Genomic DNA, 23,310 nt, shown 5'->3' with positions numbered 1-23,310 from the left:
AACCATAGCTGCAGAATGTATGTATGATACAATTGAATTTGTGCTGACCTTAGGATCTATCCTGGGACATTTTTCTTTGTTAAAATTCCTGGGATAGATTTGTTTTCTAGGTTAAGAAGAGAATGAGTAAAATATCTTGGTTAATGAAAGTTTTGGATAATGTTTTATTGAAAGTTTTGTGTGCCTGGGTGCGATGACTCACACCTATAATCCCAGCACTTTGGAAGGCCAAGGTAGGAGGATCCTTTGAGCTTAGTTCAAGACCAGCCTAGGCAGCATAGACCTTGTCTCTACAAAGGAAAAAAAAAAAAGCTGGGGGTGGGCACACTCGAGAGTCTCAGGAGGGAGGATCACTTGAGCCTGGGAGGTTGAGCCTGCAATGAGTCATGATTGTGCCACTGTACTCCAGCCTGGGCAACATAGCGAGAGCCTGTGTCAGAGAAAAAAAGTTGTATGTGATGAATTAAGTGTATCGTAGGTAAGAAATTCACTTGTTTTAAGCTTTAAGAACCAGAAAAATGCAAAAATTTTTTAAGCATCCCAGTTTGAGTTTTCCAAGTTTTGGTTGATTTTCTAAACACCTGTAGAAGGGCAGTCAGGAGAATTGGGAAATGGAGTTTCTGAGCTTGGCATAACATTGTAAACTAAGGAAGGGGATAAAAATTCCAACCTGCTTAATTAGAAATATATGTTTAAATTAGTAATTACTTGTTTATACAGTGTTCCAAATATGAGTTTATTTCATTTAACAACTAAATTGAAAATCCACAGAAAATATCTCCAATGAATGCTATAAGTAAGAATTGTTTAAAGGGTATACAAGAGTTGTCTTGTTACACAATGGCAGCTATCCCACCCACCTCAGCTTATCCCACCTTCACTATAAAAACTACTGGCTGAAGAGGGTGTAGCTGATCTGTTTTAGGAAGTACCAAGTCATCACCACTTCCTCACCTTCTTCTTCTTCTTTTTTTTTCTCCCCTAGGTAGAACCCATTATTTTATTCCCTAATCCTGAGCTGGTACTTGTTTTTCTAATACCCCTGGGTAATTTCTGCGTATTTTGTTGCAGTTACAGAGCTAGTGCTGAATCAGATGTTACTGATCTGGGATGTCAGGATATGCCAGATGGATAGTTTTCCCACCCTTCTCATGACTTTCCTCTTTTTTTTTTTTAAATTGTGACAGAGTTTTGCTCTGTTGCCCGGGCTGGAGTACAGTGGTGTGATCTCCGCTCACTGCAGCCTCCGTGGCCCTGTTCAAGCAATTCTCATGCCTCAGCCTCCCAAGTAGCTGGGACTACAGGTGTGCGCCACCATGCCCAGCTAATTTTTTTGTATTTTTAGTAGAGATGGGGTTTTGCCATGTTGGCCAGGCTGGTTGTGAACCCCTTACCTCAAGTAATCCGCCCACCTCTGCCTCCCAAAGTCCTGGGATTATAGGCGTGAGCCACCACACCCAGCCAACTTCCCTCTTGAAAGCTACATAGAGCAGCTTTCAAGTGCATTCAGCTTAAATGATTAGCACCTCCTTGAATCTAGCATTTAAATTTTTTACTGCCAAAGACTGTAAGACTTCCAGTCTGACTCTGTCAGGGTTCTTTCTTTTTTTATTTGTGACTTTATGCCTAATAGATAATATAGTACCTCAAGCTTATCTTGCAGATAATTGATACAAAACCCCCAAGAAAACCCTTTTCCAAGTTCAGCATTACAGACTCCACAACTCCATGCTGTCCTGTGTAAACAAAATGCCATAACCCCCACATCATATGAAAAAGAATTAATCAGCTCACCACTACAACCATTCTTTATTCTGTTTTGTGAATGCTTAGCATTCTTATGACCCTCAAACTAGGTACACAAAGAAAGGGACTAGGATTTACTAGGCATCTTAGTGCTTGTTGTCCTTCGCTATTAATAGGTCAGACAATCCAGAGTGACATAGATCCCACTTATAAACAGTGGTTCTCAAACTTTAGTGTGCAGAAGAATCACCTGTAGGACCTATTAAATCACAGACTGTTGGTTCCTACAACCCAGAGATTCTGATTGACTAGATCTGGGGTGAGGCCTGAGAATTTACATTTCTACAAAGTTCCCAAGTGATGCTGTTTGTGCTGGTTTAGGATCTCACAGGGTTATTACTTACATGCAACAGAACCCAATTTTGGCCAATCGAAAGAATTTACTGAAAGGATTCTGGGTAGCTACAGAATTACTTGGAATACTGGAAAACCAGACTTGGGGCTAGGCTTGAAATACTAGAAAAACAGGCTTGTGTCTGTGACCCTTATCACAGATTTGGTAGATACTACTGCTACTAGCAGTGAATAATGGGTGCCACAGTTTGCACTGTGGACCACCTGTACTGTCCATTGCGTATGTTGTAGACCCTTGATATGGTTTGGCTCTGTGTCCCCACCCAGATCTCATGTTGAATTGTAATCCCCAGTGATGGGGGAGGGACCTGTGAGAGGTGATTGGATTATGGGAGCAGATTTGCCCTCTTGCTGTTCTTGTGATAGTGAGTTCATTCTCTTGAGATCTTGAGTTGTTTACAAGCACGTAGCACTTTTGTTCTACTTTGCTGTCTCTCTCCTGCTGGCTATGTCGAGATGTGCTTGCTTTCCTTTCACCTTCTACCATGATTTTAAGTTTCCTGAGGCCTTCCCAGGCATGCATCCTGTACAGCCTGCAGGACCATGAGCCAAACCTCTTTTCTTTATAAATTACCCAGGCTCCGGTAGTCCTTTTCTTTCTTTCTTTTTTTTTTTTTTTTGAGACAGAGCCTTGCTCTGTCATCCAGGCTGGAATGAAGTGGCGTGATCTTGGCTCGCTGCAACCTCCGCCCCCCAGGTTCAAGTGATTCTCCTGCCTCAGCCTCCTGAGTAGCTGGGATTACAGGCACCCACCAGCACGGCCAGCTAATTTTTGTATTTTTAGTAGAGACGGGGTTTCACCATGTTGACCAGGCTGGTCTCCAACTCAGGTGATCCACCCGCCGCAGTCTCCCAAAATGCTGGGATTACAGGCGTGAGCCACCGTATCCAGCTAGGTAGGTAGTTCTTTATAGCAGTGTGAGAATGGACTAATACAACCCCGCTGCTGCCACTGGCTGCCCAAGCGGATTCTATGCAGTTCTTGCTTCTCGGTGTCACTAGCTTCTGATTTAAAGTCTGGGATGAATATGTCTAATTGGTAACACTTGAATAATTTGCCCCTGCCTTTGTCGTATGGGAGGCTGGAAAAATAAAAATTTGGTGTTTTCAGCTTTCACGGTGGGAGACAGAACTCCACCAAAACTTATAAGGTGGTCTGTTGTCAAAGAGGAGCTCTTTCATGCTTGGCCACACTGTAGCTATTTTTGACCATATGTTTCAGGAGCTAACAAAATATGACCAGCTATTTTTGTAAGTAAAGTTTTATTGGAACCGTCACACCCATTCATGTACCTGTTGTCTATGGCTGTTTTCATATTATAAAAGCAGAGCTAAATAGTTGTGATAAAAAACCATCTGGGCCACAAATATTTACTATTTGGCCCTTTATTGAAAAAGTTTTGTCAACCCCTGACAGGAATAATGCTGACATACATACATATATATATATATAAAGAGAGAGAGTGAGTCACACACAGACAGACAGACACACGGAGTCTTGCTCTGTCACCCAGGCTGGAGTGCAGTGGCACGATCTCGGCTCACTGCAAGCCCTGCCCCTGGGTTGACACTCTTCTCCTGCCTCAGCCTCCCAAGATGCTGGGACTGCAGGCGCTCACCACCACGCCCGGCTAATTCTTTGTATATTTAGTAGAGACAGGGTTTCACCGTGTTAGACAGGATGGTCTTGATCTCCTGACCTCGTGATCTGCCTGCCTTGGCCTCCCAGAATGCTGGGATTATAGGCGTGAGCCACCATACTTGGCCATAATGCTGATATTTTAATTCAGGGTCATGCAGTCAACATTACAGATGTTGTGAAGAACTACATGTTCATTTGTCCAAATTGTCCCTTTAAAATAAGGAGATTACAAACAAATATTTGAAGCTCTTTGAGGAGGGGCTTTTCAGATTTAAAGTGATAAACCTTATTAGTCTCTCTTTAGGCAGAGAACTGAAGATACATGTATATCTCAAACTTGTGAGTGAAATTCTCTTTCAGACTTTAACAATGAAAAGTTAATTTCTAATTCTTTCTCATATATTCATGGCATCGTTAATGATGTGCCAGAGATGTCCTGTAACTTGAAAAAGGAGAAAATTATATGATATAAATTTAGTTGAGAGTCTTAGAAAATTCTGGTTCCCTTTAACACTAGCCTACCCACATAGAGTAAGTCAAGTTATGGGAGTTCTGTTTGCCATAACCTAACCTTTGTGTATTACAATTTTCAGAACTTGTTTGCCACCAGAAGAAGTTGTCTTGTCAAAAATTACAAGCACATTTCCATGGGATAGACATTTTGTGAGTGCCTGCCTGCCTACACCTAACTCAGTGGTTGGGGCCCAGGCAGCTGTGTTTGTAGTACAGACATCCCTTGACTTACAATGGGGTTATATCATAATACGACCATGGTAAGTTGAAAATCTTGTAAGTCAGAAATGCATTTAATATACCTTACCTACCAAAAATCATAGTTTAGCCTACCTTAAACATGCTCAGAACACTTACATTAGCCTACAGTTGGGCAAAATCATCTAACACAAAGCCTATTTTATAATAAAGTGTTGTGTATCTGGTATGATTTTGAATACTGTACAGAAAACTGTGAAAAACAGAATGATTGAATGGATATTCAAATTATGGTTTCCCAGGCTGTTGTCACCAAAAAAAATAAAATAAAATAAATCGGCTGAGCATGGTGGCACACGCCTGTAGTCCCAGCTACTTGGAAGGCCAACGTGGGAGGATTGCTTGAGTCCTGGAGATCGAGGCATCAGTGAGCTATGATTGCCGTCACTGCACTCAGCCTGGGTGACAGAGTGAGACCCCATCTCTAATAGCAAAACAAAACAGAAACATAATTCAGTGTCCACTGAATGCATATCGCTTTTGCATCATTGTAAAGTCAGGAAATCTTGTCGAACCATTGTAAGATGGGGATTGTCTTTATATGGCCACACTTACTCCGGCTGTTGTTACATAATAAGGCATGAAAAAATGGGGGAAAGTGTATAATTTGGGAAGAAAGAAATAATACTGTATTCATAGGCAGGGCCATTGTATATGCAGAGAATCAAAAAGAATCTACAAACTCTGAAAGTTAAGTGAATTTATTAACAAGATGGTTGGACTCAAGTTTATTATATAGAATCAATTGATTTATGTAAACCAGCAATAAACCAAAAAGCCTCTAGTTTAAAAAATGACTCTTTTTGAGACAAGAATCTCACTCTGTCACTCAGGTTGGAGTGCAGTGGCATGATCCCAGCTCACTGCAACCTCTACCTCCCAGGTTCAAGTGATTTTCATGCCTGAGCCTCCTGAGTAGCTGGGATTGTAGGCATGCACCACCACACATAGCTAATTTTTGTATTTTTAGTAGAGATGGGGTTTCACCATATTAGCCAGGCTGGTCTCGAACTCCTCACCTCAGGTGATATCCACTCACTTTGGCCTCCCAAAGTATTGGGATTACAGGTGTGAGCCACCACACCCAGCCAAACATGACATTATTTAAAAATACTAGAAAATTGTAAATATTTAAGAATAAATCCAACAAAAAGTATAGAAAATTTATTTACTGAATACTACAAAGTGTTTGTGTTAGTCTGGGTTCTGTTAGAAGCAGTTGTCACAACAATATTAGACACACAAAGAATTTATTAGGGAAAATGCCTATGAGCAAAAATGGAGAGAGTTGGTAGAGCATTCACACCAGAATGCTCATGTGACATTTGTGAAGGAGAGACGAAAGGAAGGCTGAGTGGAAGAACCTTAGACTGCACTGTAACAGTGGTTTAGTAAGGTGGGAGGAGAATCCTTGAACCCATCAGAGTATTCCTGAGTCTCCCAGAACAGGCATTCCTTAGTATTCTCACCAGGCTCAGTTATTGACTGGGAGTATTGCATGGGAAGCTGGGCCCCAGTTCAAACATGTTGATAAATTACAGAGCCCTGTAATAGGGATTTTGTTCAAATACACTCCCTGTAGTTTGGAATCTGAGAGGCATATTTTCAAGGCCACCTGAGCTTACACTTCACACCACACAAATCTGCTTCTTCACATAGGTTTGAAGTTCAGGGAACAACTCCTCCATGGCTCTCAATGAGCTGCTTTTCCTGAGAAGAAACTTAGACAAGAGATGGTGGTGGGAAGAATTATAGCCCCTGTATGGTTGATCTCAGGGTTGCAACTGGTACTTATCCTCTCTCCTCCACTATGCATTTTGTTTCCTCCTCACATAATGACCTCTGCAGGTCTCAGTGGCTTATATGTTGGTATGACTCAAGCTTTCTTTCCTGAAATGTCTGAACCCTTGGTAATCATTCTTCTCAGGCTAATGCTGGGATATGTCATTTACAGTTACAGTGAGGTAAAGGAATAACCAAGCGAATCATGTGGATTCCACACATTCCTCTCTGTTCACATTACATAAAAGCAGCCCTACATCCACCTACTGCTCAGGATCAGTTATCCCTGCCAAAATGGCAACTCCTCTTACCTGCTGATTCTTGGGCCCTGGTGTTTAAAGTGCCCTGGTGGCAGCTGTAAACTTGTTCACTGAGACTCTTGCACTGTTGCCTGGCAAGAGTATATGCCTTTGGAACCAGGACCTGCAAACATGCAGAGTCCATAGCTGTAGGAATGGGAAGTACAAAATCCCTTTGTGGCTCGTTGGGAATAATGATAAATGGGTGACTGTTGCTTCTACTCATTTGTTCCTGGGCTCATCTATTCTTCCTGCTGTATACACTGCTCCATATAGAGGTCTGTGGTTTGATGTATCTTCATATGAAAAGGTGTCATTCCATTATTTCACATTATTGCCTTTAAGCTAAAAGTTCAGCTATGCGTTTATAAGGTTATTACAGCGTTCTGTGAGGCCAGTTGCTTCTGGATTGTGTGGTATGTGATATGACTAGTGGTCCCAAGGTTGTGAGCATACTCCTGTGTTTGCTTTGAATTGTCCACTGGTTGGACTCTGGTGTGTGGGATTCTAGTCCTGTGGTTCAGGCATTCTGGAAGCCCCTGGATTATGATCCTGGGTGAACCTCTGAGGTAAGTAAGATAAACCCAAACCCAGAATATAGATATCTATCACTGTGAAATGAACTACTGGCCGTTCTGGGATGAGAGACACCATATATAGTCTACTTGTTATCAAATGACTGGTTGCTCTTCTTGAATAATAGAATTATATCAGGAACTCATATGGTTGGTCTCTGTTGCTGACAGGTTGGACATTCAGAAGTAGCAGTAGCTAGACAGACCTTGATAAGTGGAAGTTTATATTGTTGGAGACATGTGTAGCCTCTATCTAGTGTCATTGTGGTCAGTCTACTCATGTATTAATTGTGCCAGTTCTGGGATATCCTTTTTTATCTTCATGGTTGTTTAGTGCCTCTTCCATGTTTAATGCTTTTTGGTGGGCATTAGTGTGGAATACAGAAAACTTTATACACTTTGTGCCCATTCCCATGTCTCCATCCTGTGTCTTTACCCTATCCCTCCTTGTCCCTGATCTTTTTGTCTTTTTCCTTCTAGATCCCTGACCAGACATCCATGCACTGGAATTTACACATATTTTCACCTTGGGCCACTGTCTTAGTCTGTTTTGTGTTGCTATAACAATACTTGAGGCTGGGTCATTTATAAAGAAAGAGCTTTATTTGGCTCACAATTCTGGTGGCTGGAAGGTTCTATATTGGCCACCTGCATCCAATGAGGGCCTTAGACTGCTTCTACTCATGGCAAAAAGTGAAAGGGGAGCAAGTGTGTGCAAGAAGATCACATGGCAGGCTGGGCGCAGTGGCTCACGCCTGTAATCTCAGCACTTTGGGAGGCCAAGGCAGAATTGCTTGAGCCCAGGAGTTGGAAACCAGCCTGGGCAGCAAAGCAAGACCTTGTCTCTACAGAAAATAAAATAAATAAATAAATAAAACTAAATGGGCATGGTGTCGTGTGCATGTGCATGTAGTCCCAGCTAGTCAGGAGTCTGAGGTGAGGCGATTGTTTGAGCCCTGGAGGTCTGGGCTGCAGTGAGCCATGTTCATGCTGCAAAAAAAAAAAAAAAGAGATCACATGGTAAGGGAGGAAGCAAGAGAGAGAAACCAAGGAAGCCAGACTCTTTTTAACAACCCTCTCTCGGGGGAACCAATTGATTTCTGTGAGAGTGAGAACTCACTTGCCCCCTCAGACAGGCATTGATCTATTCACGAGGGATCCACCCGCATGACCCAAACAGCTCTTGCTAGGTCCTACCTGCTAACACTGCTACACTGGGGATCAAATTTCAGCATGAGTTTTGGCAGGGACACACCACATCCAAACCATAGCAGCTGCTATCCTTTGGCATGACCCATATCTACTGCTCACAACTCTACCCATTGAGGAGATTTTTCCTTTTCTCTTTCTTTTAAGGCCATTCCTGAATGTGACTTCAATATAGCCTGTCAAAAAAAGAGTTAATAGAACAGATCTGAGACTGCTGTCCTTAGGAAGAACTATTTGTAAAGTTGTCTTTTTTGGCGGCTGGCATCTGGGAACTTGGATTTCAGGAATGTTCCCAGCATTTCATAACTGATAAGAATTAAAATATAGACATTCTTATCCAGGGTTAACAGACTTTTTCTATAAAGGGCCAAATAGTAAATATTTTAGGTTTTGTGGCCCAGATGATTTTTCTTAAAACTACTTAACTCTGCTTTTATAGCATGAAAAGAGCCATAGCCAATAGGTAAATGAATGGGCATGGCTATGTTTAGCAATATCTCTTCTACCTACATGATGCTAGTAGCACCACTCCCTCAAAATTGTGACAGCCTAAAATAACTCCAGACATTGCTAAATATCACCAAGAGGGGAAGAATCTACTTCCCCTCTACAGGACTACTACAACGATTTTTTCAGGTGGATCTTTACTTCACTTTAGATATTTCCAGATGTCCTATCTTATGAAAAACGTTTTATGTATTTGTCTTTTTTGTTGTTGTTTTAAATTGTTTTAGGTGAAGGGTAAGTCTAGTTTCTTTTATTTTATCTTGACCTAAAGCCAAAGTCACTTTGACATTGCAGGAGATGTCCTGACATGCCCCTAACCACTGTATCCCGAAAAACTTCACTGAAATGGCAGATCTTTTGAGTCTTCATAGTGTTTATCTCCCATCTTCTGGAGCCACATGTGTGTTACCAAGGACTCTAGGGTACCACTCACCTCTAGCCCATTCTTTTGTTCATTCTGTCCAATCAGCATGATGTAATATATGTAAATAGATCAGGAGGTTTAGATGTCTGTCCCCCACCCAACCCCCACTGACTGTGTTATGACAGAGAGCGGGAGAGTTAAGAGTCCTAAGATAAAACTGTAAGTCAATATTGCCCTGCATGAATGCAGATTTTTTTCTGATCTTCTAATTGGAATGGAAAGTAAAGTAATGGAAAGTAACACCACGTCAGTATTTGAGGCTTAATCAGCTTCAGCAGCATTATTATGGCTGAGACTGCAGGCTGTGATTAGGGCTAGAATTTGGTTCATTCTGTGATAGTCTGCACAGTCATTTTTCAGGATCTGTCTGCTTTCTCCATGAATTAAATAGAATACAATAGAAATTATTACCTCTGCGTACTTCTGAGTCTTTACTGGTGGCACTAGTCTTTGTTCTGTGCCCCTCTGGAAGAAACAGTCTTTTATTTACTATCTTGTTCTGGGGAATGGGGCAGAGGTTTCCACTTGACTTTTTCCTTTGTGACGGCTTTTACCACACAGGTCATGGACCCATTATTTAGGGTATTCTAACTGCCAAGTATATAAATTCTAATTATAAACTGAGGGAGTGGGGAATGACCGTTATTAGGTGGATCTGCAGACTCAGTGGACCCACTATGAGCCACACTTTTGCCATGACTATTTATTACCTGCATTCAGCAGGTTCTGGCTGGGTGGTTGGTTCTTCTACCCCATAGAGCCTCAATTGGGATCATTCTTTTAGTTCCATTCAGTTGGTAGCTCTAAGCTGCTCTAGGAAGGCATAACTTACATATGTAGTACCTTGGTGTTATTCCATGTGGCCTTTCTCTCTCCCTAAGGCTAGCTGGGGCTTCTTCACAACATTAGTGGTCTCAGGGTACTTGAACCTTTTATACAACCTCACTTCTATCATACTCTTTTGGTCAGATCAAGTCACAGAGCCAACCCACATCTTTGGGAGGGCACATAGATTCCAGTTTTTGATGGCTAACTGGCAGGACTGCATTGCAAAAGAGCATATGGGATAAGAAATACCTCTGTGGCCATCTTTGGAAATACAGTTTACCATGTCAGTGCTTCATCTGCTATCTTCTAAAATTTGGTAGACCTTTCTTTTAACCTATTCAAATCTTTATTTTTATATACTTAAACATCCTTTTCACTGTTATTTTAGTAAGGATTTAGCAGAAATAAGTGTGGTTGTTCAGTTCACTGTGGTTAATTGGCAGTTGTTGTCTTTGGAATTAGAGATTATTGCCGTGTTTTTTTTTTTGAGATGGCAGTCTCAATCGCCTAGACTGGAGTGCAGTGGTGCAATCTCGGCTCACTGCAACTTCTTCTTCCCAGGCTCAAGCCATCCCCCACACCTCAGCTTTCTAAGTAGCTGGGACTGCAGACGTGTACCACAAGGCTGGCTAATTTTTTTGAATTATTTTTTGTAGAGGCAAGTTTCACCATGTTGCCCAGGCTGGTCTCTAACTCCTGGGCTCAAGCGATCCACCCACCTCGGCCTCATAAAGTGCTGGGATTACAGGCGTGAGCCACTGTGCTCAGCTTGATGCTTTTCTTTTCTTTTCTTTTTCTTTTTTTTTTCAGACGGAGTCTCGCTCTGTCACTCAGGCTAGAGTGCAGTGGCGCAATCTCAGCTCACTGCAAGCTCCGCCTCTCAGGTTCACGCCATTCTCCTGCCTCAGCCTCCTGAGTAGCTGGGACTACAGGTGCCTGCCACCATGCCCGGCTAATTTTTTGTATTTTTAGTAGAGACAGAGTTTCACTGTGTTAGCCAGGATGGTCTTGATCTCCTGACCTCATGATCCGCCTGCCTCGACCTCCCAAAGTGCTGGGATTACAGGCGTGAGCCACTGTGACCGGCCTAGCTTGCTGCTTTTCTTAATGGCTCTATGTTGTCTTATTAACCTACTAGAAAACAAGTTGTCTTTAGTTTCTCCCCCACTACCCTCACTATTATCTGATAATTTTCTTGGCTAGTTGCATATCAGAGTGGGAAGGCAGTGTTTGGAAGTAGTTTTCCCTGGTATAAAGGCATTATTCCTCATAGGAAATAGGAAGTATGCTTTTTATAGCAAATTTAAGCTTGTCTGCTTTTTATTTTTTATTTATTTATTTTTTATTGAAGTTTTAGGGTACATGTACATAACGTGCAGGTTAGTTATGTATGTATACATGTGCCATGTTGGTGTGCTGCACCCATCAACTCGTAGCTTGTCTGCTTTTAATCTTAAATGACATCAGTGGTACAATACCATTTGCTGTCAGGGATCTATAGACTCTTTCCACTTTCTTCTGCTATGCCACTGCTCTTAGTTGAGGTTATACTATGTCATCCTGAGGTTTTTATTGTTGTTGTTGTTTTAATGCCTAGTTATCTGGGTGAGGAATAGAGAAAGATGTTCTACCTCTTTCACAGAGTGAACAATAGGATTGTACCATTGGAAATATTTTTTATTTAGTGGTAGATTATGTCATTTTGCGTCTCTTTAGAAGGAAATTCTTTAGAAAGTCATATTTTAAGAGGAATATTGATAAACTGGGTCATCTCTAGAGATGTCAGCCAGGATATTGGATATCAAATATTTGGAGGCCACTAAAGAAGAAAAGTTTACATCTGCTTAGAAGTGAAATAATGAATTAATATACTTTCATATAAAGTATATTTTTGAATGAATAGAGGCCATTAGTCACGTTGAAGAGGAGTTCCTTTGAGAGCTGAGGGATCTCTTCTCTGCCTTTTCAAATCTTTTATGATTCAGAGGTTTTATGATTTTTCCATAGTTAACTGCTTTGCCGTAAGTGGTTGTTTGCTTAAAATCAGAATTGTGGGGTGCCTTATATTTTAAACAGCATGTTTGAAAAATAATCTAATTTTTTTCTTCTGTTCCACAGGACTTAAATACTATTTATTCTTATCTTCATGGAATGGAAATATTATCAAATCTCAGGGAACATCAGCTTAGGTAAGTGTGGTTCTGTATTTAAGAGCACACGCTGAATAGCCATTTATTCATTTATTCACCAAATATTTGTTAAGCACCTTTATATTCCTTATTGTTTTAAGCCCTTGGTATATGCATTATAGATTAGATCCCTGGTTTCCTAGAGTTTATATTTTGGTAGGGGTGATTTTGGAGTTGGGGAAAAACGCTGACAGTAAAAACTGAATTTGTTTTTCTTATTCAGTTTTTCTTAGCCATGGGACCTTAAGTCAGAACTAACATTTAACTGTGGTTTTGTCTTCAATAAAATAGGGGTAATGATAGTATCTTTGTTGAAGTATTTCAAGGATTAAATGAAAATAAGTACCTAAAGCAAAACACAGTGCTGAGGTTGTGCTAGCTAGTAAAGACAAAACTCCTGTTATCTTTTTGTAGTTTGTGTTGGTATTTATTATGCCAAATGCTTCAGCTGGGTATGGTATGTTGTATTATAGTGTTGTATTAAAGTGAAAGGAGCAGGAATCTTGATTTGGCCTAAGCTGCTGTGGACAAAACCCATAAACTTTCTGAACTTCGTTTTTTTCTTCTGAAAAATGGGCTGGCTGTCTGTCCTGGTTATCATATATCATTATGATTATATTTATAAAAACACTTTCGTGTGCTATAAAACACTTAACTATATAATATTTTAATTAAACATGTGTTCCCACCACGAACAGCTTATCCAGTGACTTTTCCTGGGTTTTCATCAAGTTTCTGGTTATTGACCAGATTGATAAAATGTAATTATTAGGGATTTATTATTTATTATATATTTTCTGTATAACATAATTCAGCTGTTAGTGTATGCCAAATAATTATATCAGGAAGAAAGAAAACTGAAAAATTAGCATTTTGTAATACTGAAAATATTTTTTATTGCAAACTGATTTATATATTCAGCAATTTTTTTGTATGTACATGCCTCTGCCAGTAACTGTTCTTCACACTGAGGATTCAGTAGTGAATCAGACAAATGTATATTTTTTTGTAATGAAAACATTATTTGGTGTGAATTGACAGATTTTATAATGTACATAAAGAGTATTAAGGTTGATACCACTGAATATTATCTATATTATTGCATTATGTATATATATAAAATATACATATATTTCTAAACTCTTTGTAGTTTAGTGACAACATACTGGTAGATTTGGTCATTTTCTGTTGTGATTATAACAATTTTAAAAACAAAATGTAAGATAAAATCTTCAATTTTTTTTTTTAATAGATTAATGTCTGCAAGAGCACGCTATGAGAGATACAGTGGCAATCAGGTTCTCTTTTGGTAAGTATTTCCATAATTCACTTAAACTAATGACTTTTATGTTTAAATTTTAACTCTTAGCATTGAAATTCATTTGATTCTGGGACAATTTATGTAGAGCACATTGAAAAATATTCGTAGACCGTGAAGTATATAACATACATATAATCCACCAAAAGTGTACAAAGCAATGAATTTTAATAAATATATACTAAATGTGTAATGACTACTCAGATGAAAATAGAGATAACAGTTTTCCAGAAGGCTCTGATCAATTTTGAAAGGTAATCACAATTCTGACTTGTATCACTGTAGGTTAGTTTTGCCACTTATGGAACTTGGTATAGAGAGAATCTTTTGGTGAGGCTTTTTTACTTAATAAATATCCAAATTTTTCTGTTTTTGCATGTGTTCTTTTTCACTGCTGTACAATATATAATTGTGTGCAAATAATGATTTGTTTGTCCCTTCCACTGTTAATAGTTGGGTTATTTCTAGTTTTCTTTTTGTTTGTTTGTTTTTTTTTTAGATGGAGTTTCACACTTGTCGCCCAGGCTGGAGTGCAGTGGCATAATCTCGGCTCACTGCAACTTCTGCCTCCCAGGTTCAAGTGATTCTGCTGCCTCAACCTCCCAAGTAGCTGGGTTTACAGGCATTAGCCGCCATGCTTGGCTACTTTTTGTATCTTTAGTAGAGATGAGGTTTTACCATGTTGGTCAGGCTGGTCTCAAACTTCTGACCTCAGATGATCCACCTGCCTCGGCGTCCCAAAGCGCTGGAATTACAGGTGTGAGCCACCATGCCTGGCCAATTTCTGATTTTTAGTATTATAAATAATACAGTTTCTATTAACATTCTGTTATTTTTGTGCCCTTATTGCTTACTCCTGTTGAGGATATTCCTAGGAATAAAATTATGGTCATGTGCTACATAACGTTGTTTCAGTCAGTGATGGACTATTGTGTCACAGTTGCCTGCAGTATTCAGTAGAGTAACATGCCGTGCAAGTATGTAAACTAGGAGCAATAGGCTATACCATATAGCCTAGATGTATAGTAGGCTATACCATCTTCTAGGTTTGTGTTAAGTATACTCTATCATGTTAGCATGATGAAATCATCTAATGATGCATTTTTCAGAAAGTATCACCATCATTAAGCAAGGCATGACTGTAGTGGAAATGTGCATGTTCAAATTCAGGAGATTGTGACAGTTTTTTAAAATTAGTTGTACCAATTTTTTTTTTTTTTTTTGAGACGGAGTCTCGCTCTGTTGCCCAGGCTGGAGTACATTGGCACAATCTCAGCTCACTGCAAGCTCCGCCTCCTGGGTTCATGACATTCTCCTGCCTCAGCCTCCCGAGTAGCTGGGACTACAGGCGCCCACCACCACACCCAGCTAATTTTTTTTGTATTTTTAGTAGAGACGGGGTTTCACTGTGTTAGCCAGGATGGTCTCGATCTCCTGACCTCATGATCTGCCTGCCTCAGCCTCCCAAGGTGCTGTGATTACAGGCGTGAGCCACCGCGTCTGGCCAATTGTGCCAATTTTAATAACCATTAGCTGTGTACAGTTAAGTTCCAGTTGCTCTACATGTTTGACAACCCTTAATATTTGTGTTTTGTTTGCTTTTATTTTGAATTTTTGCTACTCTGCTGCTGATTACATTATGTTAGTTCATTGTGATTTTATTTTACATTTCCCTGTTACTAATGATGATGAATGACATTTATGTTTCTATCAGGTATTTGGATAGCTTCTTTTATTAATTGGGTTGTCTGTATCATTTCTATTGATTTGTAAAAGTTCTTTTTGAATTCTGAATGGAAGTCCTTTGTTGGGTATGTCTATTGTCTATTTCCACTCTGCCACTTTTCCTTTTTTCTGTTTTTTTTTTTTTTTTTTTGAGACGGAGTCTCGCTCTTGTCGCTGAGGCTGGAGTGCAATGGCGTGACCTCAGCTCACTGCAACCTCTGCCTCTCGGGTTCAAGGGATTCTCCTGCTTCAGCCTCCCGAGTAGCTGGGATTACAGGTGCCCGCCACCATGCCCAGCTAATTTTTTGTATTTTTAGTAGAGATGGGGTTTCACCATGTTGGTCAGGCTGGTCTTGAACGAGGGACCTTAGGTGATCCACCCTGCTCGGCCTCCCAAAGTGCTGGGATTACAGGTGTGAGCCACCGCTCCCAGCCACCTTTTTTTTTTTTTTTTGAAATGAGGTTTTCTTGCGTTGCCCAGGCCAGTCTTGAACTCCTAGGCTCAAGAGATCCTCCTGCTTCAGACTGCCGAGGATTACAGGCATACGCCACTACACCCAGCTCTTTTTGCTCTATTATTGGCATCTTTTGAGAAAGAGTAATTCCTTTCTCAACTTGTCCCCTTGTGATTAGGGCCTTTTGTGTCCTGTTTTAAAAAAAATCAAATCTTTCCTTTCTTCATGATTGCGAAGATTTTCTTCGTTTCTCCTCTAAAAGTTTGGTGTTTTGTTTCTCAAATATAGATCTACAATTCATCTTGGAATTGAGTTTTACTTTTGATATGAGGTAGAATTCAAGATTCATTTTTCTTAATTTTAAAAATATTTATTAGTCATTTTAAATTTAATGAGAAACCCATCATGTTTCTTTTTTTCCTTCCTTCCTTCCCTCCCTCCCTCCCTCCCTCCCTCCCTCCTCCTCCCCTCCCCTCCCCTCCCCTCCCCTCCCCTCCCCTCCCCTCTCCTCTCCTCTCCTCCCCTCTCCTCTCCTCTCCTCCCCTCTCCTCTCCTCCCCTCTCCTCTCTTTTCCCTCCCTCCCTCCCTCCCTTCCTTTCTTCCTTCTTTCTCATTAGTTCTTTTCATCTCACCGTGTCACCCAGGTTGGAGTGCAGTGGCACGATCTCGGCTTACTACAACCTCCGCCTCCTGGGTTCATACGATTCTCCTGCCTCAGCCTCCAAAGTAGCTGAGACTACAGGCGCGTGCCACCGAGTCTGGCTAATTTTTGTATTTTTAGTAGAGATGGGGTTTCACCACATTGGCCAGGCTGGTCTTGAACTCGTGACCTCAGGTGATCTGCCTGCCTTGGCCTCCCAAAGTGCTGGGATTACAGGCATGAGCCACAGTGCCCAGCCTCATTACATGTTAACACAATTAACATTTATGAGAAAGAACTATTTTCATAAAAGATTTAATTATAGTTTAGCAAATCTAATATCTCTCTGACATTAATCGGATTGTCATATCTGCTGCATTCAGTCTGTTGTGATATATTTTTTGAATGAAAGAAATCTTCATACAGAGAAGTTGTAAAAAAAAAAAAAAAAAAAAACTCAGGGGAGGTTCTTTTCAGATAAGTTGGGTATTCTTCTTTAAAACAGTACCAAAACTTGACAAGTTGCTTACAGATTAATTTCAACATGGGGTCTGAGACTTTATCCATGAACTTTTTACTGTGTTGCATTAGAAACAATTGGTTTATCTTGCACATTGAATAAATCATTTCTCTATGTTTGATTTTTGCAATGCCGTGCGTTGGCTGCTTGGAAAATATTGATGGTCCTGGTGTATGTAGTTTTTCTCATTTTGGCACTTTAAAAAAATAATTTATCAAAAATGGCATTGCTAATATCACCACCAGCCTCTTCTGAAAACTTTAGGGAAGTGTCAAGCTCACAGTAATGGATACAAATTTTCTAAAATGTAAATTGTTGATTGAAGGCATGGATTTTATTATTGGCAAGATTCATTAGGTATCCCTATGGACATCCAGTTGATCCAGCACCATTTATTGAAAAACTATCTTTTTCCCTCTTGCAGTGTCCACTTTGTGTTAAATTAAGTGACCACGTGTGTGTGCATGTGTGTGTGTGTATCTCTGGTCTCTTTATTTTGCTCAGTTGTTTATTGCTCATTTGTTTATTGTTTATTTTGCTCATGCCTATGTTCATGCAAGTACTGCCCTGTCAAGCCGTGTAGTTTGAGTTTTTTTGTTTGTTTTGTTGTTGTTGTTTGTTTTTGAGACAGAGTCTCACTGTGTCACCCAGGCTGGAGTGCAGTGGCAAAATCTCGGCTCACTGCAACCTCCGCATCCTGGGTTCAAGTGATTCTCATGCCTCAGCCTCCCGAGTAGCTAGGACCACAGGCGTGGACCACCATGCCCGGCTACTTTTTGTATTTTTAGTAGAGACAGGATTTAGTAAAGACGGGGTTTCACCACGTTGGCCAGGCTGGTCTCAAACTCCTGGCATCAAGTGATCTGCCCGTCTCTGCCTCCCAAAATGCTGAAATTACAGGTATGAGCCCCCACGCTTGGCCTAAGCTGTGTGTTTTGATATCTGATAGCATGAGTTTGTATTCAGTAGAGTAACTAAGGCTTGTACTCAGGCTTGTTCTTCAAGATTGTCTTGGCTATCACTGTTGCTTTGCCTTTCTGTGTAAATTCTAGAATCAGCTTGTCAATTTCCACACACAGTTATACACAAGAAAGCCTTTGGGAGGCTGTGGGCTTTGGATTAGGATAGCATTAAATCCATAAATCAATTCAGAGAGAAAGGACATTGTTGTTACAATGAATCTGTTAGTCTGCAAACATGTATATTCTTCCATTTATTTAGTCTTCTTTAATTCTTCACAGCAGTGTTTTAGGAGGGTGTTTTTCCTACATAAACAGTTCTAGCAGTTTTTTCTGTAACACTTTTAAGATGTTTTATCATGTTCTTGCTTCTATTTATGTTGAAGAGTCAGTAATCAGTGTTGTTGTTACTCCTTTGCAGTTAATATGTTTTTTCCTCTGCTTCTGAGATTTTTCTTGCTTTTTGCTTTTCAGTAGTTTTGTCTAATGTTGCTAGGTATGGTTTTCTTTGGATTTATTCTGTTTAGGGTTTATAGATCTTCATGATACCCTGATTTGATGTCTTTCATCGATTTTGGAAAATTTTTATAGAGTATTTTTAAAATTATTGTTTCTGTCCTGTTTTCTCTTTCCTCCTTCCTGCTTTATTTTGTCCCATATTTCCTTTACACTGTTTTCCATCTTCCTGTCCTTTTTTCTGTCTGTGTTTCAGTCTCCCATTTTCTACTGCCTTATTTTCTAATTTGTGAATTTCTGTCTTCTGCTGTTCCTAGTCTAAAATACCCACTCATGTGAATTTTTAAGTTTTAATTGTAGTTTTTCAATTCTAGATTTTCATTTCTGTTTCATAGATACCAGTTCTTTGGTTGAATCCGTCATCTGTTTTCCTTTTTTCTTGAACGTAATAAATATAGCAGGTTTTTTTCCTGTTGGTTTTAGGTTATTTGGTCTCATTTCCAGCAATGTTGATAATTTTTTTAACTTTTTAATCAACACATTATAGTTGTGCATATTTATGGAGTACAAGTTGGTATTCCAATACAGTTATGTGTTATATAATGTACAAATTAGGGTAGTTAGCATATCCATCACCTCATACATTTAATCATTTTTTGGTGGTGAAAACATTCAAAAGCCTCTCTTCTGGCTATTTTGTAATATACAGTACTTTACTGTTAACCATAATAATCCTACTGTGCAATAGAACACCAGAACTTATTTTTCCTATTTTATTGTAACTTTGTACCCACTAACCAACCTCTCCTCATCTTTCTCTCCCACCTCCCCACTCCAGTCTCTGGTAATCACAGTTTCTACTCCACTTCTACGGTACCAACTTTTTATTTTTCAGATTCCACGTATAAGTGATATTCTGCAGTATTTGCCTCTCTATGTCTGTCTTATTTCACTTAACATAATATCCTCCAGTTCCATCCATATTGCTGCAAATGACAGGATTTCATTCTTTTCATGGCTGAATGATATTCTATTGAGTATATATACCCCATTTTCTTTATCTATTCATTAATTGTTGGACACTTGGGTTGAGTCTGTATTTTGGCTATTGTAAAATATGGGAGTGCAGATATTTCTGTAACATACTGATTTCATTTCCTTTGGATATGTATCCAGTAGTAGGATTGCAGGATCACCTAGAAGTTCCATTTTTTATTTTTTTAGTAACCTCCATATTGTTTTCCATAATAACTACTAATTTACATTCCCACCAACAGTGTATAAGTGTTCCCTTCTCCTGAAATCCTCGCCAACCCTTGTTTTCTTTTGTCTTTTTGATAGTAGCCATTCTCACTGGAATGAAGTGGTGTCTTGTTGTGGTTTGAGTTTGCATTTCCCTGATGATTAGTTTATTTGAATATTTTTTCATATACCTATTGGCTATTTTTATGTCTTCTTTTCAGAAATGTCTGTTGAGCTATTTTGCCCATTTTTAATCAGTTTTTTTGGCTATTAAGTTTTTTATATATTCTGGATATTAACTCATTGTCAGAGGTATAGTTTCCAATTCTCTCCTATTTCTGTAGGTTGTCTATTCATTTTGTCAGTTGTTTCCTTTGCTGCGCAAAAACTTTGTAGTTTGATGTAATCAGATTTGTCTGTTTTTGTTTCTGTTGCCTGTGTTTTGAGGTCTTCGCTTTAAAAATCCTTGCCTAGCACAGTGTTGTAAAGCATTTTCCCCTGTTTTCTTCCAGTAGATTTCATGGTTTCAGGTTTCACATTTCAGTCTTTAATCCATTTTGAGTTGATTTTTTGTATATAGTGAGAGGTAGGAGTTTAGTCTCATTCTTCTGCAAGGAGATATACATTTTCTAAGTGTTTTTGGCACTTTTTTTGAAAATCAGTTGTCTGTTTAATTCTGGGATATCCATTCTGCTCTATTGGTCTGTTTTATGTCAGTACCATGCTTTTTTGGTTGCAGTAGCTTTGTAGTATATTTTGAGGTCTATCGATCTGTCCATTGCTGAAAGTAGGGTATTCGCGTTCCTTGCTATTACTGTATTATAGTCTGTCTCTCCCTTTAGATCTAATGATGTTTGCTTTACAAGCTTGGGCACTCCAGTGTTTGGGGTGTGTGTGTTAATATATACTGTAAATATATATATGAGACACATGTATATTATATAATGATTATATAATATATATTATAAATAATGTAATTGTTATATCTTCCTGTTGAATTGATCCCTTTATCATTATATAATCACCTTTTCTGTCTCTTTTTACAGTTTTTGACTTAAAATAAGCATGGCTACTCCTGTTTGCTTTGGGTTTCCATTTGCATGGATGTCTTTTTCTATCCTTTAACTTTTTTTTTTTTTTTATATGACGGAGTCTTGCACTGCTCCCCAGGGTGGAGCACAGTGGTGCAACCTTGGCTCACTGCACCCTCCGCCTCCTGTGTTCAAGCGATTCTTGTGCTTCGGCCTCCCAAGTAGCTGGTATTACAGGCGCGTACCACCACACCCAGCTAATTTTTGTATTTTTTAGTAGAGACAGGGTTTCGCCATGTTGGCTAGGCTGGTCTTGAGCTCCTGACCTCAAGTGATCTGCCTGTCTCAGCCTCCCAAAGTGCTAGGATTACAGGCATAAGCCACTGCACCCAGCCTTTATCCCTTAACTTTCAATCTATGTTTGTCTTTAACAGTGAGGTGAGTCTGTTATAGGCAGCATACATTTGGATTTTATTATCCATTCAGCCATTCTATATCTTTTAATTGGAGGAACTTTCCCAGTTACATTCAAGGCTGTTATTTATAGTAAGGATTTATTCCTGCCTTTGTGTTAATGGTTTTCTGGTTGTTTTATAGATTTTTTTTTCTGTAGCCTTCTTTCTCTCTTGTTCACCTCTGTGGTTTTGTGGCTCACTGTGGTGCTATACTTTGTTTCCTTTCTCTTTCTTCTTTGTGTATCTGCTGTACTTAACTTCTTTATGTTTACTATAGAGCTAGCATAAAGAGTCTTGTTATAATGCACTATTTTAAGCTGATAGCAAATTAACTTTTGTCTCTATATTACTCCATTCTCACGTTGTCATAAAGAACTACCTGAGACTGGGTAATTTGTGAAGAAAAGAGGTTTAATTTATTCACAGTTCCACAGGCTTCACAGGAAGCATGAGTGGGAGGTCTTAGGAAACTTACAATCATAGCAGAAGGTGATGGGGAAACAAGCACTCCTTACCACGGTGGAGCAGGAGACAGAGACAGAATGCGATGGGGGGAAATGCCACACTTAAACCATCAGATCCTGTGGAACTCACTATCATGAGAACAGCATGGGGGAAAATCTGTACCCATGATCCAGTCACCTCCCACCAGATCCCTCCCCTGACACATGAGGATTACAGTTCAACTTGAGATTTGAGTGGGGACATAGAGCCAAACCATATTATTCCACCACTGGCCCCTCCCAAATCTCATGTCCTTCTCACATTTGAAAACCAGTCATGCCTTCCCAGCAGTCCCCCAAAGTCTTAACTCAATCCAGCATTAACTTAAAAGTCCAAGTCCAAAGTCTCATCTGAGACATGGGAAGTCCCTTCCACCTATGAACCTGTAAAATCAAAAACAAGTTAGTTACTTCCAAAATACAATGGAGGTACAGGCATGGGGTAAATGCTGCTGTTCCAAATGGTAGAAATTGGCCAAAATAAAGGGGCTACAGGTCCCATGCTAGTCCAAAACCCAGCAGGGCAGTCATTAAATCTTAAAGCTTCCAAATAATCTCCATTGACTCCATGTCTCATATCCAGGGCACCCTGAGGCAAGTGGTGGGCTCCCAAGGCCTTGAGCAGCTCTGCCCCTGTGGCTTTGCAGGGTACAGCCCCTGTGGCTACTTTCATGGGCTGGTGTTGAGTGCCTGTGGCTTTTCTAGGCTCCTAGTGCAAACTGTGGGTCTACCATTCTGGGGTCTGAAGGACAATGGCCCCCTTTTCGCAGCTCCGCTAGATAGTGCCCCAGTGGGGACTCTGTGTGGGGGCTCCAACCCCACATTTTCCCTCTGCACTGCCCTAGTGGAGGTTCTCCATGAGGGCTCTACCTCTGCAGCAGACTTCTTCCTGGACATCCAGGCATTTCCATACATCCTCTGAAATCTCGGCAGAGATTCCCAAACCTCAACTTTTGACCTCTGCGTACCCGCAGGCCCAACACCATGTGGAAGCCGCCAAGGCTTGAGGCTTGCAGCCTCTGATTCAATGGCCTGAGCTATACCATTGGCCCCTTTTGGCCACACAGTTTTAAACTAGCAAATCTTGTGAGAGCTCACTATCATGAGAACAGCATGCGGTAAATCTGCCCCCGGATGGAGCTGGAGCAGCTGGGATGCAGGGTACCATGTCCTGAGGCTACACAGAGTAGCAGGGTCCTGGGCCCAGTCCATGAATCATTTTTGGTTGGCCTCTGGGCCTGTGATAGGAGGGGCTGCCTTGAAAGACTCTGAAATGCCCTGGAAACATTTTCCCCATTGCGTTGGCTATTAACATTTGGCTCCTCTTGTGCACATTTCTGCAGCGGGCTTGAATTTCTCCCCAGAGAATGGGTTTTTCTTTTCTACCACATCATCAGGCTGCAAATTTTCTAAACTTTTATGCTCTGCTTCCCTTTAAAATATAAGTTCCAGTTTCAGATAATCTCTTTGTTCATGCATATGAACGTACACTTTTAGAAACAGCCAGATCACCTCTTGAATGCTTTGCTGCTTAGAAATTTCTTCTCCCAGATACCCTAAATCATGTCTCAAGTTAAAAGTTCCACAGATCTGTAGGGCAGGGGCAACATGCCACCAGTC

At 40.2% G+C, this 23,310-nt stretch overlaps 1 protein-coding gene across 20 annotated transcripts in view; it reads left to right on the top strand.

Annotated features, from left to right (window-relative positions):
- RAPGEF6 (Rap guanine nucleotide exchange factor 6) overlaps positions 1-23,310 on the top strand; it is a 211,165-nt gene that overhangs the window by 17,477 nt on the left and 170,378 nt on the right. For 13 of the 20 annotated variants that reach the window (XM_024247559.3, XM_054555909.2, XM_024247558.3 and 10 more), the window contains exons 2-3: positions 12,316-12,386; positions 13,639-13,695. In XM_024247559.3, the coding sequence (XP_024103327.1) occupies positions 12,316-12,386; positions 13,639-13,695 (128 nt within the window). Of the gene's footprint in view, positions 1-4,057; positions 4,576-12,315; positions 12,387-13,638; positions 13,696-23,310 lie in introns of those variants that run through there. The other 7 variants (XM_054555901.2, XM_054555902.2, XM_054555904.2 and 4 more) reach the window with 7 other exon arrangements.

Source organism: Pongo abelii, chromosome 4, assembly GCF_028885655.2.
Source record: "Pongo abelii isolate AG06213 chromosome 4, NHGRI_mPonAbe1-v2.0_pri, whole genome shotgun sequence".
Taxonomy (NCBI): Eukaryota; Metazoa; Chordata; class Mammalia; order Primates; family Hominidae; genus Pongo; species Pongo abelii.
The sequence above is the reverse complement of the archived record's forward strand: the minus strand, read 5'-3'. Positions and strand labels throughout refer to the sequence as shown.